This window comes from Propithecus coquereli, unplaced genomic scaffold (assembly GCF_000956105.1).
Source record: "Propithecus coquereli isolate 6110/MARCELLA unplaced genomic scaffold, Pcoq_1.0 Scaffold7, whole genome shotgun sequence".
Taxonomy (NCBI): domain Eukaryota; kingdom Metazoa; phylum Chordata; class Mammalia; order Primates; family Indriidae; genus Propithecus; species Propithecus coquereli.
In genome coordinates this window covers 5,842,166-5,861,942 of record NW_012153062.1, presented here as the reverse complement: position 1 = coordinate 5,861,942, position 19,777 = coordinate 5,842,166, and the positions used below count along the sequence as shown (strand labels likewise).

The 19,777-nt window shown below is 34.3% G+C and overlaps 1 protein-coding gene across 2 annotated transcripts in view; it reads left to right on the top strand.

Annotated features, from left to right (window-relative positions):
• Positions 1 to 19,777, top strand: part of FNBP1L (formin binding protein 1-like) — a 99,862-nt gene that overhangs the window by 55,371 nt on the left and 24,714 nt on the right. For both annotated transcript variants that reach the window (XM_012661122.1, XM_012661123.1), the window contains exons 3-6: positions 10,511 to 10,564; positions 11,796 to 11,943; positions 12,745 to 12,807; positions 19,402 to 19,506. In XM_012661122.1, coding sequence (XP_012516576.1) covers positions 10,511 to 10,564; positions 11,796 to 11,943; positions 12,745 to 12,807; positions 19,402 to 19,506 — 370 coding nt within the window. The remainder of the gene's footprint in view (positions 1 to 10,510; positions 10,565 to 11,795; positions 11,944 to 12,744; positions 12,808 to 19,401; positions 19,507 to 19,777) is intronic.

The window sequence follows — 19,777 nt, the reverse complement described above, 5'->3', positions numbered from 1 at the left end:
CAGATCACTTGGTAGAATGCTTTTGGTTACAAAGGTATAAATAATTGAAATCAGTTATTCTTTTGATAAACTTATACTGTTGTATGGTAGAGAGTAACTAAAATTTGTAAGTAGAAAAAGCAGCCCTATATAGATATGTATCATTTTGGTTTTCTGTAGTAAAAATAATTACAATATTAAGTTCTGTCACAGAGGTATTGCTATATGAAATTGTATTCCCAAACCTCCACTCCAGAGCACACATTTTTGTTTCAAATGTGGCAGTGTGGTATAGTGAAAGAGAAATAGACTGGAAGACAGGAAACCTTATCTTAGAGCAGAAATCTCTCTGAATTCCTTTTGATCATAGACTATATTATGTGTATTTCTGTACCCATGCCAAACCTGGCAACGTAACTGGTACCTCTAGAGCTGAGTGAATGAATATAAGTTGAATGAATAAATGATTGAATGATCTGTATTTTGGTTAGTTTAGAAATTAGGATCTCTGACCATATGCTGAAACTTTGACCATGTACAGCATTCTAATACTGGAGTTTGGTGTCATGTACATCATTGTGGTAAGGTTGTTAGTCTACCAAGAGCTGTTCCAAGTATTTAGGGTAGGCTTAGATATAGAATAATTCAAATATAACTGCTCTCTATTTTATTCTTACTTTTTACTTTCTTGTACCTGTTTATCAGAATTTGCTTTATACCTAACTTTATTTAGTCTCAGAAGAACCCAGGGAGCCCATCTTTGTACTGACTTTCTGAAAATAGAGATTACTTTAATTCTTTGGTATGCTATTGTTTAACTCTTGACTGCTTTGGCCTCCCCTGAGTTTTTGATCAACTGCTTACTGTAGTAAACCCTAAAAGTGGCACCAGAATACAAGCAGGAGGAACTCTTCCTCATATTTTGAAGTTTAGATTACCTTTCTTTGTAGAATTAGAACCTGTGGGAACTCTTTTATTCTTGTAAGTTCCCAATATTTACTTAGTCTGCCTGAGAACATATCTGTACCTGTATCAGATGATTTATTCTCCAAATAATTTTTGCATCTTAATTTTAGAATATAATCTCCTCACTAAAACATAAACTCTGTTATCAGGGAAATGCAAATCAAAACCGCAATGAGATGTCACTTAACTCCAGTGAGAATGGCTTTTATCCAAAAGTCTCAAAATGACAAATGCTGATGTGGATGCAGAGAGATAGGAACACTCATACACTGTTGGTGGGACTGCAAACTATTAATAGTACAACCTCTATGGAAAGTAGTATGGAGATATCTCAAAGCACTTAAAGAAGAACTACCATTTGTTCCAGCAATCTCACTACTGGGTATGTACCCAAAGGAAAAAAAGACATTCTATAAAAAAGACATCTGCACTTGAATGTTCATAGCAGCACAATTCACAATTGCAAAAATGTGGGCACAGCCCAAGTGCCCATCAATACATGAGTGGATTAATAAAATGTGTTATATGTATACCATGAAGTACCACTCGGCCATGAAAAAAAGAGGTGAAATAATACCTCATGTATTAACCTGGATGGAACTGGAAACCATTGTTTTAAGTGAAATATCACAAGAATGGAAAAAGAAACACTACATGTACTCACCATTAAAGTGGCACTTATCAATCAACACGTATGTGCACATATGGAGATAACATTCATTGGACATCAGCAGGTGGGAGGGGGAGGAGGGCATGGGTAAAGTCACACCTAATGGGTACAGTGCACACTATCTGGGGGATGGGCACACATAACTTTGACTCAAATGGTACAAAAACAATTTATGTAACCAACGTTTGTACCCTGTAATATTCTGAAATAAAAAAAAAATGTAGACTCCGCCAGGGGAGGGAAATTTTGTTTATTCTATTCATTGCTTATTCCTACTTCTAGAACAGTGCCTGGCACAGAGCAAGTACTTTGTTGATATTTACTTAACACTTAATGTATCAGCACTATTCTGAGTGCTTTACACATATCGACACATTTCATTTTCCTAAAAACTCAGTGAGGTATCAGTACTATTTCACAGATTAGGAAACAGCTACAGAGAGGTTGAGAAAGAAGTAGCTGGATTCAAATCTGGCTGCAAAGTTTTGCATTATGCTGCTATTGCATTATACTGCTTGTCAGCATGGGGAGAATGAATAATTCTTAATTGAGAACTTTTTTCTATCACCAATACCTAGTATATCTTTGGGTCTGTAAAGAATTTTACTGTAGACAAAAATAAATTATCTAAAACCTGCATAACATATTTTCCAGTGAACACATCTGTTTTTAATGTAATAATTACAGAAATTTGATTAAAACATAAAATATGAATTAAATTATGTACTTCATAAATTTAGGTCTAGTTGTATATTTTTCCAGAAAGATAGAGGCTTGTTTGGTTTTCTTTCCTTTGGTCTTTTAGGCATAAATACTTAAGCCATCTTATTTTTTCATGTCATCTGTCTATTCAGCATCTGCCACTGGTAGAGGTATAAAAATTGAGACCAAAGCGTGTCCTTTTAAAAAACAAATATATTCAGAATTTGTTCTAATATCATATAGTAATTTATGGGGTCATAAGTTAGTTTAATGTTTTAAAAATTGTGGTAAAATATACATAATATAAAATTTATCATCTTAACCATTTTTTTTTTTTTTTTTTTTTGAGACAGAGTCTCACTCTCTTGCCTGGGCTAGAGTGCCGTGGCGTCAGCCTAGCTCACAGCAACCTCAAACTCCTGGGCTCAAGCGATCCTCCTGCCTCAGCTTCCTGAGTAGCTGGGACTACAGGCACCTGCCACCGTGCCTGGCTAATTTTTTCTATTTTTATTTTTTTTCTATTTTTATTTGTTTGGCTGATTTCTTTCTATTTATAGTAGAGATGGGGTCTCACTCTTGCTCAGGCTGGTCTCGAACTCCTGAGCTCAAGCAGTCCTCCCGCCTCGGCCTTCCAGAGTGCTAGGATTACAGGCGTGAGCCACCGCGTCTGGCCCATCATAACCATTTTTAAGTATATAGTTCAGTAGTGTTAAGTATTTTCACATTGTTTTGCAACTAATCTGCAGAATTTATTCATCTAGGTACCTCATGTAAGTGGAAACATACAGTATTTTTGTGACTAGTTTATTTTATAATGTCCTTAAGGTTTGGTAGCATGTATCAGAATTCCCTTTTTAAGGCTGAATGATATTCCATTGTGTGTATTGCTGGATCACATAGTAATTCAATGTTTGACTTTTTCGAAGGAAGTGCCTTACTGTTTTTGACAGTGGGAGAAAGATTTTTACATTTCCACCAGCAATGCGCAAAGATTCCAATTTCTCCACGCCCTTGCCAATACTTGTTATTTTTGGTTGTTTTGCTAGTAGCCATCCTAATGAGTATGAGGTGATACTTCATTGTGGTTCTGATTTGCATTTCCCTAATGACTAGTGATGTTAAGCATCTTCTGTAATTGGCCATTTATATATCTTTGGAGAAATGTCTATTCAAGTCCTTTGCTCATTTTTAATTTTTTTTTTTGTTGTTGTTGGTGGTTGTTGAGTTTTAGGAGTTGTTTATATATTCTGGATATTAACCCTTAGTCAGATATATGACCTGCAAATTCTTTCTCCCATTCTGTAGTTTGCCTTTTCTCTATGTTGATTGTGTCCTTTGATGTACTGAAGTTTTAAATTTTGATGTAGTCTAATTTATTTTTATTTTTGTTGCCTGTGTTTGGTGTCATATCCAAGAAATCATTGACAAATCTAATGTCATGAAGCTTTGATCATGTTCTTCTAAGAGTATCATAGTTTTAGGTCTTCGATGTATTTTGAGGTAATTTTTGTATGTGGTTTAAGGTAAGGGTCCAGCTTTATTCTTTTGCATATGGATATCTTTTATGTTAAAAAATTTTCCATTGTATGAGAGAAGATGTTGTAAGTGATGGAAACTCCAGCTTGTGCTAATTTAAGCATAACGGGAAATTTATTGATTGCTTTTATTGATTTCTATTGATTTTAATTTCTTATTGAAGAAGTTGAATAGTCAAGCTACTAGAAGCCTTGGCATACAGCTCAGGTAACAGAAATGCAGCCAGAGCTCTTTGTCTTTTTTTTTTTTTTTAATTCTTTTGGTGCAGTCTGGCTCTTTGCATGTGACAAGAAATACAGACATTAATAGTGCCAGCATTGTGTCTCAGATTCAGCTCCTAGACTGGCCTCAAAGCTTTGTCAGCTCCAAAGTCTTAAAAATTCCAGTTTTCTATCTTTGGGTCACTTAGCTGAGCACACAAATAGGGCCATTTGTGTTCATCTGGCAGCTCTTAAATAGATTAATATAAGGGGTACTAGTCAATTAGTCTCAGGTCTGTAATATTACCCTTTGCCAGAAGAAACAATATGATTTGTATCCAATTTTATAAATAGGATATTGATCACCTGTTAAACAATAATTAGAACTCAGCCTCTCAAATGTTGAGAGGTTGAAAATGTGTAGAGGTGATTCTCAGCCTTTTAAGATCTTGTAGAAATTTTATATTCCAGCATTTAACTGCAAAATGTATTTTTAGTAAAAGTGAATTAAAGTTTTAAGAAATTATTTGGAATATTTTATAATTTTCAGTAAAACCCCAAAATGAATGTAAACATGACACAACTAGAATGGATAAAAAGATTAGAATCAATAATTTAAATATATAAAGTAGGATGATATATTTAATATCACATATATAATTAAAATGTATAGACTATTGTATAATCTTTGGAGATACCTATTAAATTTAAAAGCCTTCTCAGACCACTGAAGGAGCAGTATTAATTTCTTTGTATCTAGAGTACAAGTTCCCAGGGTACTTACAAAACATGGATGAGCTTTCACCCTCCCCCCAACCAAGTAGCAGCATGTCAATGAAATCTGTTACAACTTCTGTAATATGTACTGTGTGTACATAAAACTTTATTTCAATTAATTGATGATTTATAATACCCTACTGAAAACATGTCTTGCTTATAAACTGCTATCATAATTGGTCACTTAGAGAATCCATGGGTTTAGAAGAGAGGATAACATTTTGAAATAATAATAGCCTAGGGGAAGTGACATTAAGGGCAAATTTCCTGAAAGACATGAATTGCCTAAAATATTTTTAGTTTAGGAACAACCTGAATGCTCTACATGTACATATTTAAAATAAACTACTTTGAGATATTTTAGCTAATAAACAATGTTAAAACTGCAAAGCAGGGATTTGTGGGACTTAGTTAACCATTCACTCTTTGGTATAACTTTTTGCTGACTTTAGACTGTTTTCTTAGAAGGCCCAACTGAGATCAACTGTTTTAGGGGAATAAATTCTTCTTGTGTGTTTTTACTAGTTTTTTAAACACATGTGAAAACAGTATATGATAATTGTAGCACATTTAATTCGAATCCCTTCCCAGTTCCTTTGCCTAGAAGTGAGTACTATTGTTAATATAATTTGTAATGTCTTCTTTCAGAACATATGTTTTCCTAGAATAGAAGTTTTGATTTGGTGGAAAACTAGAACAGCACATTGTAGACCATGTTGCAGATTTTCAAGTCGCAGGGTTGACTTGAATGGAGTCTTTAGTGACTTGTATGTGCTATCTGAGGGCTCTGGATATTTAGAGTTTGGGAAGAGTCGCCTATAGATAGGTTAGTTTACATACAGCGAGGCAAGAGGGATTTATTTAAAAAATTGCTTAGGACTAACCCTGCATGCTTAAAAGGTAAAGGTAAAGTTACTTTTTTTCTCTTCTTGCTTCTTGTGATTACATGTGTTCTTCCTTTCAGAAACTACAGTTCAAATTAGTGTTAGGCTATGTTTAAGGTGTGTTATGACTTTTGTGGTTAACCTTTGTAGTAGTCAAAATTCTTTTAAGTGTCAGAATCTCAACTCAGATTGATTTAAGCAAAGAAAGGAATTTATTGGCTTATGTGACTGAAAAGTTCAGGGATCCATGTATTCAAGAGAAGTGTTAAGGATCTTTCTTTTCTTGGTTTTGCTTTTCTCTCTGTTGGTTTAATTCCCAAGTAGACTCTTCCCCCATGGGTCTAGGATTATGTCCTGTCAATTTAACAACTTCAGCAGAAAGAGAACATCTTTCCAACAATTACAATAGAAATTTTAGGATCAACTTTCATTGGCCTGGAAGAATGGGCCTGGATCAAATAAATACTCCTGGACCTTAATTTGCGGCCAGCCCCACCACAGGTATATAGACATGACAACGGAGAAGCTGTATTTTATGATATACTAGGCTATACTGGAACAATAAATTCCAAATAAACTTTACATGATTAAAAGTTTATTTCTCACTAATGCAAAGTATCAGACTCTCTAGGGCAGCCCATGTGGTAACTCAACAATCTATTCTATTTCTATCTTCATCTCATCATGACACTTTCACAGTTGCTTCAGCAGAGGGTTGTACACAGGCTTTGAATGCTTTAGCCTGCTAATTACAGAACTCACAGCCCATTATATAGAATTGACCACATGGTCTTGCCATACTGGTAGGGGCCTGGGAAGTGTGTGAAATAACATGGTTTTTAATGAGCATAAATGTGTCTGTCACAAGCTCTTATAAAGAAGAATAGTGATGCAGGTAGATAAAACAAGTGCCTACTACATCCTGGGACACTAAACAATGTTTAAAATGTTAAATATACAAAAATGCAACCAGAGTTTGAAACCACTCATTCAATGAAATGTTTTTTGCCTGAGTTTGACTTGTTTTTGTTTAAAGTTATTCATGAGTTTGTGTTTGAAAACGACTGACTTTAAAAGTAATTTCTAGAATATAACCCACTTATAGGTTGGAGACCATGGCTACCATAACCACACTGCTAAGTTAATCAGTTATCTGCTAAAAGCTACATTCGATGAATATTTTAGGTACCTGTTTTATTATTTCTTGGATGAATTGACTGTTTTCTGTTTTCTTAGAACTTCTTTAAAAAAATCTTGTCTTCAACGAAAGACTCTCTTGGGTTTTCTGAGTTATCTATATTAGTGGTTGGCAAACTCTTTAAAATAAAGTGCCACATAATAAATAGTTTAGGTTTTATGGGCCATATGTCACAGCTTCTCAACTCTGCTGTCTTTCATCTCTATTGTTGTAGTGCAAAAGCAGCCATAGACAATACATACATTATCTTTAGTCACCTTTTCATTTTACATTTCTTGAGTAGCCTCATTCACATTCATTATGTTAACTATCTGAAGTGTTGGAATCAGATTTGGAGTAGGTTTTGGCTTTGCCTGTTATTAGCTCTGTGACCATAGGCGAGTTACTTAATTAATATTTCTGAGTTCTGTAAATTAAGGCTAATAATACTTGCTTGCAATTGTTAGCATACGATTATATGTAAAGAGTTTAGCATGAAGATTGGCAGATAATATATGGTTGACAAATGGTAGCTCCTGTTGTTTTTGTTAATCATCTTCACACATGTTGACTCTCACATCTGTGTCTTGATCCCGAAGTTTCTTTAGAGTTCCAGTTTTTACCACAGATCTCTATTGGACATTTTTCTTTAGCTGTTTTATAGTGTCAGTTATGAAGCATTCAGCTGCAAGTAACAGTTTTCTTACATACCAAGAGGTTCGGAAGCAAGGAATTCTAAAGCTTAGTGGTATTTTCATGAATCTCTTGGTCTTCTCCCTCATGGTTGCAAGATATTGCAGTTGCTTCAAGCATCCGGACCTCACAGATCTGTATCCAAAGCAATAAAAAAGTGGGAAGAAGAAGGGTCTTATGTTTGTGTAATGTTGGTTTCTTTTTTATTATAGAAGTTATTTTTAAAAAAAAGCTAATTAGGAAATAGAATTTATAGGACTTGAACATGTTGAGGTAGGAGAAACTGGAAAAAGTGTAGGGTGATTGGCAAATTTTTGCCTTAAGTGTCTAGACTCTAAATGGATAGTGGTGCCATTCATGTGAGGAAAAAAATAAAGCTTGTAGAAGATAAATTCCATTTTGGACTTGTTGAATTTGAGATGCTTTTGGCAGATGGACTGCCTACCAAAAGCCATTCCTTCTCATATAGCAGCTTTATTGAGGTATAATTCATAAACCGTAAAATTTTCTCTTTAAAAGCGGTGGTTTTTAGTATATTTACAGACTTGCACAGCCATCGACACTATCAATTTTAGAACATTTTCAGCAGCTCCAAAAGAAACCCTGTACCCATTCGCAGTCATTTCCTCCTCCCCCATGCACTGGCAACCACTAATCTATTTTCTGTCTCTGTGAATTTGCTTTTTCTAATTAACTCTCCTATTCATCATCTTTTTCCCATCTTCCTTTTAGAGTTCTCTTTTAGAAAGGACTGTAGGTCATGCACAATTACTAGTTTGCTAGCTATGACTCATCCCTTTCTTTCTGTCAGTCTAGTACTTGAAATAATTAATGTGTAGCCCATAGTAACTTTGCGGTATTTGGATGAATTAATAAATTAATTTGTTCGTAGCATTGAGTTTGGGTAGTGTTTCAGGTAACCATGATTAAGAACCACTGGTTAAGAGTATTTTAGAATTCCTTAACCTGACTTCTCGGCTCACATTTGATGTTCCAGCAACATTGAACCCACTCCTAGTTCTTCATAAATGCTGTTTTTTTTGCCTTCTTTGCCTTTGCTCATTAGATCTTCTCTATTTGGAATCCCACTCCCAGGGTTTTCCAGTTGCTTAATTCTTGTTTTCTTTTTTTGTTTGTTTGTTTGTTTGAGACAGAGTCTTGCTCTGATACCCTGGGTAGAGTGCAGTGGCGTCATAGCCCACTGCAACCTCAAACTCTTGGGCTTAAGCGATCCTTTTGCCTCAGCCTCTTGAGTAGCTGGGTCTACAGGTGCTTGCCACCATGCCTGGCTAATTTTTCTATTTTTAGTAGAGAGGGGGTCTTGCTTTTGCTCAGGCTGGCCTGGAACTCCTGAGCTCAAGCAGTCCTCCCTCCTCGGCCTCCCAGAGTGCTAGGATTACAGGCGTGAGCCACCGCACCTGGTCAGTTGCTTAATTCTTGTTTACTTCTTTAGGCTTAATCAGGGAATCAGAAATGTCACCATACGCACTTGCCCTGGCGGAACCCCTCTATAGAGCCCCCTAGTCTTACCATATTATGTTTTATAAAAGTATCTATATATTTGATTTCTCTAGTCCAGGGATCTTTGAACTTTTTATTGATCATCTATAAAAAAAATGTTTTCACATATACCTGTCCAGTTATTTATAAATTATGTGCATGTATTAGTATAGTGATGATTTAAATATTAATAAAGCTTTTGATAAAAAATATATGAATATGAGGTATAATGCTTTCATCCTGCACCTTATTTTACAACCAGTGATAACTGTGAATTTCTTTGATTTGATTTGATTTTTTACTGAGACAGAGTCTCGCTCTGTTACCTTGGGTAGAGTACAATGGCATCATCATCATCATAGCTCACTGTAGCCTCAAACTCCTGGGCTCAAGCAATCCTCCTGCCTCAGCCTCCTGAGTAGCTGGAACTACAGGCATGCGCCACCATGCCCTGCTATGTGCTAGTATATTTTTGATTTTGCAAAGGTGAAATAAGGTAGCATTCTATTTTAAGGATGTTAAGATGTTAGGGATGTAGACAAAGACAGTTATTAATATAAGTCAGAATGTAATTCATTTGCATAGAAAAGAGAAGGTAAAGGAGCCATGTAATGATTTTCATATAAAAGTGGAGTTACAGAGGATGGTGACCAAATGTTCTTTTATCCCCTTAGTGAGTCAGCATCTGCTTACATTTTACCTTAGTTAGCATTAAAATCCCTGATTTGGAAAAACAAGAGTTTTGGTATTTCTTTGAAATGTGTTTTTTTGCCATGACTCAGTTTCACATGCTGAGTTTCATGTTCATCCTTCTGTATCCAAGGGGGATTGGTTCCAGGAACCCTGTGGATACCAGTGGCCGCTCAAGTCCTTGATGTAAAATGGCATAGTATTTGCATATAGCCTACACACATCCTCCTGTATACTTTAAATCATCTCTAGATTACGTATAATACCTAATACAATGTAAATTATGTAAATAGTTGCTATACTATTTTTTAATTTGTATTATTTTTGTTGTTGTATTTTTATTTATTTATTTATTTGAGTATTTGTGACCTGTGGTTGGTTGAATCTGCAGATGTAGAACTCCGGGATAACGGAAGGCCAACTGTACTTTGTTTTTCCTATTCTTCCTCTTATCTCTTTTCTTATTTCATAGCATAATCAAGTATAATCAACCAAATTGTTATAATTATTCTCATATAAATACAGAAATAACCTTTCTTTCTACAGGCATCAGTATTTTAAGAACAAAATGTAATAAGTAATGATCATATTATGATGTTAATGGAATGGATGATCATATTGCTGTCTTAATTGTTTGCTATCATGAAATTCTTCATTTAATGAAATTGAAAGCTATAAGAATATTTCAATTTCAACAAAAAAATTTTATAAATTTTTAAAAATCTTCTTCTTATAGAAATCTGGTTAAGAAGTACTGTCCCAAACGTTCATCCAAAGATGAAGAGCCAAGGTAAATTATGTGCATGTTTATTATTACATATTAAATAATTTAAAAATACTTATATTTTTATTATTTAGTAAAATACGCTGTTAGCTTTTTTATTAAGATTTTTAATTTAAAAAAATTACTGTTTATGAAAGTGCAAATTACTGTTTGTCTTTTATGAGGAGAAATATTTTAGTGGCCTTGATCAATAGTTTTCTAGAATAGTGGAGTGTGGATTTTTGAGTAAAATATAAATTAGGACTCTACTTGAGTTATTTGTCTCCAGAAGAAAAGGGTATTTTTTTCATACTTTATTTTGTAGTTGTCAGCTTGTTAGAGTCTTCTTTTTACTCTTACAGATAGTAAAACAATTCGGCTGATTGGATTAAAGGGATAATGAAAACGACTGAGATATTTAGAATAATTTTTTAACCCTGAATAAAAGGTTAGGAATTGCCTATGAACTTTTTGGCAGTCTTAAAGAGGAATATGTGGATGACTGTAAAATGCAGAAACAAAAAGAGACTGGACTTAAACAAGCAAACAACTTTACATATAATTGTTAGTTGTTAGGATTCTTAGGTTTCGTGTTAATGGAGTCCTATTTGAGCTGTCAGTCTTTAGCTATAAGAGAGTGTTCCACAGTATGTTCAAAGTAGATATATACAGTGATTCTCTTTGTTTCTCTCCTTCCCTCCACACACATTTTTACCCTTATTTTTGACCCTTCTGTCCCCCTTTGGTGCCAACCATAATGGCACTTCACTCACTTCCATTCAGGATGTGGGCAGGCATACAGGCAGCTGTGTCCAGAGCTGATAGCAAAGTTGTTCTGTAGATCAGCCATCGAGATGCATTTGAGTGGTATGATTGGCAGGTTCTGTCCTCGAGAGCAAGCACATCATCTCTGCAACAGGTTCAGCTGCCAAGCCTAGGAATGCAACCAAGTTCATTCCCAAGCTCAGGCCAGTCAGTTGGCAACTTAAGAGATTCCAGTATGCCAAAAGAGCCTGCAGGTAGTATTCTTACTATTTTTTGACCCCAAATATCCCTTTACTAATAAATTAAAGACTACTTGAAGATATACAAACATGTACAGCTTGAACTTAATGTAGGATTCTTTCCATGTGAAGTTATAGAACTAGTAGCTGAGATTTAGGTTTAGTAGGTTAAAATTCGTCAATCCATAGCTTACCAAAAACATTTGTAATGAAGATAAAAATAAATCTCACCATTTTAAAATATGTTTTGCCAGGTTTACCTCGTGTATAGCCTTTTTTAACATCCTTAATGAGTTAAATGACTATGCAGGACAGCGAGAAGTAGTAGCAGAAGAAATGGCGCACAGAGTATATGGTGAATTAATGAGATATGCTCATGATCTGAAAACTGAAAGAAAAATGGTAATTCTTACAATTTTTATCCAGTTACAATGGTATATGAAATATTTTCACAGAAATAATTACTTTGTGTTTTTTAAAAAGTGTGTTCAGCATAAACTGGTTTTCTATTTCACTAAGTTTCTTCTAGCTAAAAATTATCGCAAAATACTCTTGCTAATTTATGATCCTTTTGGATTTAAGACCAGGGTTTGGCAAACTACAGCCCATGGGCCATATCCAGACTACTGCCTGTTTTTGTTTCCTAGTTTCCACAAGCTAAGAATGGCTTTTATATTTTTAGATGGTTGAAAAAAAAAATCAAAAGAATAACATTTCATGGCATGTGAAAATTCTGTGAAATTTAAATTTCAGTGTCCATAATTAAAATTTAATGGAACAGATCCATAACATATTGTCTGTGGCTGCTTTTGCATTATTTATATATATATATATAAAATATATATATCTGCAGAGTTGAGTATTTATGACAGAGGCAGTATGGCTTGCAAAGCCTAAAATATTTATCATCTGACCTTTTATAGAAAATAACCCCTATTCAAAGCAGTCATTTTTCTGAATGTTATATCTATTTTTAAAGGTTATACTTAAAGTATTAAAATAATACCCTATAAAATGCATTTTAGAGAGTTCTAGTTCTGCTTTTCCTTCTAGATCTTGTTAGGTCTTGGTAAAGTTATATAATTAGTGTCTTGAAAAAATAATTACCATTTTTGGGACTTTAGCCTTTGTTTCATATTTAAATATAGTTATTTTTGTTTGCTTTGTCTTATTTTGTTTTTTGTTGGTGATTATAATCTTTAGCATCTCCAAGAAGGACGAAAAGCTCAACAATACCTTGACATGTGCTGGAAACAGATGGATAATGTGAGTTATGATGTTTTCATGGCTGACATAAATTTTGTTGACTAGGTTAGCCCTAAATTCTGTTATGCTTCACATCTGTTTGAGTTTATTGTTTCTCAGTGTATTATTCATAATTTGACATGGGTTTTGTTGTGTAATAGTCAATAAAGTATAAATGGAGGGTGTGAGATCATTTTGTCATTTTTCTTTTTTTCTGTATAAGTCTGTACTTAAATGAACTCTGTAATCTTTATATCATTGTGAACATTTAGGGAGATTCTTTTTTACTTTATGGAAGTTACTATAAAGTATTAATAGAGGAGAGAAATAATAGGGCAATAGTGATAAATCTTAGAAGACTCTTGACTGAAGCTGAGAGAACCAAGATTCTACTTCTACCTTTTCCTTAGCACTTAATTTCTCTTGACTTGATTTTTAGCATATGAAAAATGAAGAGAGTGTACTAGATTATATGAAATGTTTCTCCCAGTTCAGCGATTCTATAATTTTTTTTTAAGACAGGGTCTTGCTCTGTAGCCTGGGCTGGAGTGCAGTGGTGTCATCATAGCTCACTGCAACCTCAAATTCCTAGGCTCAAGGGATCCTCCTGCCTCAGCCTCCTGAGTGGCTGGGACTACAGGCACACCTGGATAACTTTTTCTATTTTTTTGTAGAGATGGGGGTCTCACTCTTGATCAGACTAGGATTCTGTAATTCTGTAAATGTTCCTAATATTACCTTTCTAGTCAGAGACCATCCCATTTTAGGAAATTAAATACTTCATAGGCAAAATTATAAAAATGTAATAATTATTTATTTAAAAAATTTTCCAAGATACTTGCTAATGTTTTTTTTAAATGTTCTGGTGTGTAGTAATTTGAAAAATAAGATGTCTACATTGAACACTGTGGTTACCTTTACTTAAAATGTTCTATTAAATGATGTTCTATAATATAAGATATTCTTTTTAAACCCTTAGGTTATCAAACAATTTGTTCTTTACCAGCATATTTCTCTGGCGGACATGGAATTCCTTGAAAATTATGCTGAAGGGAGTTTTTCATGTTAAATTAATCAATTTAGTCCTTAGAAAAAGGACTTTGACATTTAAAAAAATCTCATGCATATGATTCCACTGTTTTCAGCCTTTCTTTTCCCTTTAAAAGCACATATTCAAAGCTTAAAGTTCTACTGTATAACTGTCACTGATGTAAGTTTCTAATCACCATTCTGAATTCTTAGGTATATTAATAGTCTGTTTTCATTTTTGTTTTGATTTTCTTTCTAATTGGTTTTAGCCAGATTTTTAGGGAGTATTTATGTTGGTTAAATTTTACATTGCCTTAACTAGAATCTTTAGTATCTGCCACCTAATGATTGTGTGCAATGTGTATGTTTTCATTTGCACAAAATAACACACTCCTACATTCATGAGTTATTGGTTCCTTTGAAAATTGGTGTTGGCACAAATCATTCTTGTTAGTATGTGCTGACTTGTCTTTAGGACAATTGACAGTTATTAAGCAAAAGTTATAGAGGTCATAAGCATAAAAAATGTAGGAGAGATTTCCTTTAGGCATTAACAATACTATGAGAAAAAGGTGAGTTCCACTTGTGTTTATCTAAAGTATCCTTTTGTACCCTGGAGGTACAGAAATAAATATGACGTGGTTCTTGTTTTTATAGAGCCTGCAGTCTAGTGGGGGAGACTGACAAATATAATTTCTATTTAATATGTAGAAGCAAGTGTAGGCTCCCATTTTCTAGTTCCATGTGTTCCTGTTTAGTCAAAAAAATGAAATTGTAAAATTCCTAACATGTTTGAAATAATTGAGAAGAGATATAAAGAACTGGTGGAATCAAATTGACTTAGTGACAGAATATTAAAAATTGAGAAAAAAATTAAAAGATAGCTGCTAACCCCAGGATAAATAAAATAGGCGGCACTGGCATTTAAGATGAGGACAGAAGAACCTGTAAAGGAGATCTTGAAGGAATGGTCAGAGAGTAGAAGACGGAAGCATCAGAGATGCCAGGTCCATCAGTTAGGAGGCTCCAAGTAACAGGGCATACAAGCTTGTAAGAACAGAGCTCAGAAATGGAGCAGTTCATGGCCTTTATCAAAAAGTCCCAAAACAATAAATGTTGGCATGGATGTGGAGAGATAGGAACACTCATACACTGCTGGTGGGACTGCAAACTAGTGCAACCTCTGTGGAAAGCAATATGGAGATACCTTAAAGAGATACAAGTAGAAGTACCATTTGATCCAGCAATCTCATTACTGGGCATCTACCCAAAAGAACAAAAGACACTCTATGAAAAAGACACCTGCTCCCGAATGTTTATAGCAGCACAATTCACAATTGCAAAGATATGGAAACAACCCAAGTGTCCATCAATACATGAGTGGATTAATAAAATGTATATGTATACCATGGAGTACTATTCAGCTTTAAGAAACAATGGTGATCTAGCACCTCTTGTATTCTCCTGGCTAGAGCTGGAACCCATTCTACTAAGTGAAGTATCCCAAGAATGGAAAAATAAGCACCACATGTACTCACCATCAAATTCATATTAACTGATGAACACATAAGTGCACATATAAGAATAACATTTATTGAATGTCGGGCAGGGGAGAGGGGAGAGGAGGGGACGGGTATATGCATACACAAAGAGTGCAATGTGAACCATCCGGGGAATGGACACGCTTGAAGCTCGGACTTGGCGGGGGAGGGGGGCAAGGGTATCATACGTAACCTAAACATCTATACCCCCATAATATGCTGAAATAAAAAAAAAAAAATGGAGCAGTTCAGAAGCTCAGTGATGTCACCAAGGCTCTCTCTCCTTTCCATTTGTCCACTTTGCCATTTGACCATGTTGGCTTCTTTCATCAGCCTTGTCTCCTTATGGTCAATTGTTGGCTTAAGCAGCCAAACACCATATCCTCATTCAGCTGCATCCAAAGGCAGTAAAAAGGGGATATTTCTCTTCTAACTGTCCCTTTTTATCAGGAAAGGAAAACTTTCCCAGAAAACCCCCAGCAGACTTCCTCAGGGGTAGCTTTTACAAGATTAGATTACTTGCCCCAGCTGTGGGGAATCTGGGAAGCAGGTGTCAGCTATTTTCAGCCTCTATACTGGGAGGCAGCCTCTATACTGGGAGGCAGCCTCTGCTTAGCAAGTGTGGGTGAGTAGAATTGGCTGTTATTAGTCTGGCATACACAGGGTGAAGAAGAAAAGAATCTTTTCTGGGGTATATTTCTATATTGTATAATGATATATTATTCAGAGAAGTATTTTTAATATTGTACTAGTACTTTTACTGTTGCAAGGACGTTATTATAGGTATTTTTCTATAAATAAGACACCTAATATAAAAATATTTTTGTATATAAATAGCCTCAATTTGCACCAAAATTATTAGCCTATAGCTACTCAATTTGAAAACTCAGAGCTGAGTTTCAGAGAACTAAATGTGGAAGTTTAACCTTAATTTCCATAGGAAAGTGACATTCTGTATATTATATATATATGTCTTCAGGTTTTTTTTTTAACATATGATCCCAAGAAACATATTCAGACATTTTATGTACTTTGAATAAATTGTTAGTATCTCATTTGGTGTCTCATACTAATCGAAATACCTGTACTAAGTATAAGGCCTACATTTAAAGAAATTTGTAAAATATTTTGGAGCACATTTATTTGATGTAAGTTATAGGTTTATCTGGTTCTAACTGTATGACAAACTGAACTGACTTAAAAACCTTTTGGTTACAAATACCTAGATATAATAGCTATTGCATTTTTTAAAATCATGTTTTAAATTCTTAGCTACCCGAAGGAAAGGGAAATCTCTAACTGCTAGGAACGTAAGGGTAAATGAAACCAGAGCAATAGGTGTATGAGCTGATACAGTGGTATTTGGAAAAATGAGGGCAAGAGTGTTGGGGTATGGTGATTTACTGGACCCAGTACTTGCTAAGGGCTTGGGTTTTAATACAAAGGAACAGAGATTAGGTTTTAGCTCCGTATGCTTTAGGGGAGTTGGAACTGCAACCCTTGTATAAAATTTGAAACTCTGGAGGACTAAATCTTTAGGGAAAAGTGGATTATAATAATTCTGCTCATTGGCCAAGAGAGACATCAAAGAAAGTTTGTCTGAAGGTCAAAGGAGGAGAGGTATCCTATGAGAAATTAAAACCCTTAGATCTTGTAGTCATAAGGTTTGGGATCCAAATTTGCACTATTTTTATGGTTTGGTAATCCCTAACTTGAGCAATTGACATTGTAACTGGTTCTAAAAAGGAGATTAGGTAAATACAAAATGCTGAGTTCCCTTGCTTTCTTCTCGTGAGTACTTCTCAAAATACAGGTCACAAGGCATGTATTTTCCAGGTAAGAAATTGTAAGAGGTTTCCCTGGGTAACCTAATCAGTTAGAGAAAAAACTTACTGATACTTGGGGTGGAAACTAACTACCTGGCCTTAGAGGGAAATACCATAATACACAAGCACCACCTGTGGAGCTTTCAATTGGCTTTTTTAAATAAGAGCAGATGGCCAAGGATCCCTGGATATTTAAAGAAACACATAATACGCAATGCAAATCAGAGATCAAAACTAGTATGTAGGAAAAACAGTGTAGAAGAAGCAGTGATTATGAAAGGAAACGAGAATTAAAAAGCAAAAACAAAACACTCAAAACTGTTATTAATATTCTCAAAAGGAATAGAGAAAATATATCCACGAACTAAGGTACTATTAAAAAAGGTACATATAAAGAACAAAAAAGAACTTTGTGATAGCAGAAATGAAAAACCTACTGTAAAGAATGAGAGATAAAGTAAAAGAAATCTCTCAAAAAGTAGAGCAAAATGACAGAAATTGAAAATATGAAAGAAAATATAAGAAAATTAGAAGATGCATCCAGTAGGTTCATTTTGAAAATAATCATCCCAGAAAAGAGAAAACACAGAAAATGGACAAAAATAAGTCAAGAAGATTTTCCCAGAACCAAAAGACATGAGTTTCCAGATGGAAAAGATTTTCCAGATGCTCACATCAAGACATATCATCCTGGGTATACAAATAATATAGTTTGATGGAAGAAATAAGACCTAGTGTTTGTTAGTAGGGTGACTATAGTTTATGATAATCTATTGTATATATCAGAATAGCTAGAAGGGAATAATTCAGATGTTTCTAGCATAAGGGAGACAAATATTTAAGGTGATGGATACCCCAAGTACACAAATTTGATATTTACAAGTTATATGAATGTGTTAAATTATATGTACCCTGAAACTGTGTACACCTATTATGCGTCATTAAAAAAATAATAAAGACAAATATTCCTGAAATTTCATAATACTTGAGAGAGAGAGATTCTACCGCTCTCCAGAGAGAAAAACAAACATGCTTTATACAATAGATCAGGAATCAGAATGATATTGGACACTTACACAGCAAGCCAGAAGATAGTGGAGCAGTGCTTTTAAATTTTTGAAGGAATATTATTTCCAACTTAGAGTTCTGTATCCAGCCAGATTTTATCAGTTAAAAGTGATGGTAAAGGCATTTTTAGCCATGGAGACTCAAAAAATTATCTCCTGCAAACTTTTTTTGGAAGCTACTGCTGAAGGTGTTCTTGCAAAATGAGGAAGTGAATCAAGAAGGGGAAAGCGTGAGGCTAGGAAATAGGAGGTAAATAGGAGATCCAAGTAGAGAGAAAGAGGTGAAAGGAACCTCAAGATTAATGGGGGAAGGAAATCCCAAGGTAACAGCTATAGATTAGGCCTACCTGATAACGAGTTCAAACTTTAACAGGTTAGAAGCCTTTGGAAGAGATTTATTCATGGTAATAAAATTGATAAAATTCCTAATTTGTTAGAATTAACTGTAGAGAGATTTAAGAAACTGGGGAAGAAAGGGGTGTAATTAGAGATAAGTGCATTGAAAACTAAGCAAATTGAAAAAAAGACGACTTGTATTAACTCCGGGATTTAAAAAGAAAGTATGCAGGAAAAGAAATATATGTTACATGGCTTAGTTGTGAATAGCTTTTACAAAGTCATAGTAATTTGAATTAAGTACAAAATTTTAAAAAGATCTCGGTCTGGGCTGATGGTCTCCTATTATCTGGACCAAAAGGTCTTCCTGGGACACTTGTAAGAAACAACATAAAACTACTTCGGAGGGACACTTCCACATCCCAAGCTACGTTGAGGTTCCATCAAAAAAGTATAAAAACAAACAGTCACCAAAAATTAAACAAAAACACCAAACCAAGAAAGTCCTGCTGAAGATGAACTTATAATAAAAAATTACAAAATACACATTTTTTAATTGAGAGATGAGATATATAGTAAATATTAAACATTAACTCATATCTATGTTTTTCTTTGTAGTCCATAATTAATGCCTGATATTTATAAAGCACATGGATTCGTTATAATAGTAAAATTTATTTTCTGATTTAGAAAGTACAAATTTTACTTTTCATGTGCAGTTCATTTCTATATAATACAAAGTGCCAACATTTTAAAGTTATTTCTTAGATAACCTAATTTTATTTTCTCAGTGTGTTATTTTGATTTTTTTAATAGAGTAAAAAGAAATTTGAGAGAGAATGTAGAGAGGCAGAAAAGGCACAACAAAGTTATGAAAGATTGGATAACGATACTAATGCAACCAAGGCAGATGTTGAAAAGGTAAGGAATACTCCAACTTTGATAATAATATATTATTACTCAGATATGAAAAGGAGTCACATTTGTATCAGTATTAGAATATCCTCAAGAGATACATTATCTCTAAGTCTAAAATATAGAAATATTTGCCTTCTTTAAATTACACATATTGGTCTAAGAAAGTAATATATGTTCATTTATTACAATACGTTAGCTGCATTCAAATTCAGAGTAAAGACATAGTTGCTGTTGAGATTGATTTCCTGTCCTATGTGTGTTGATGGGGTAATAA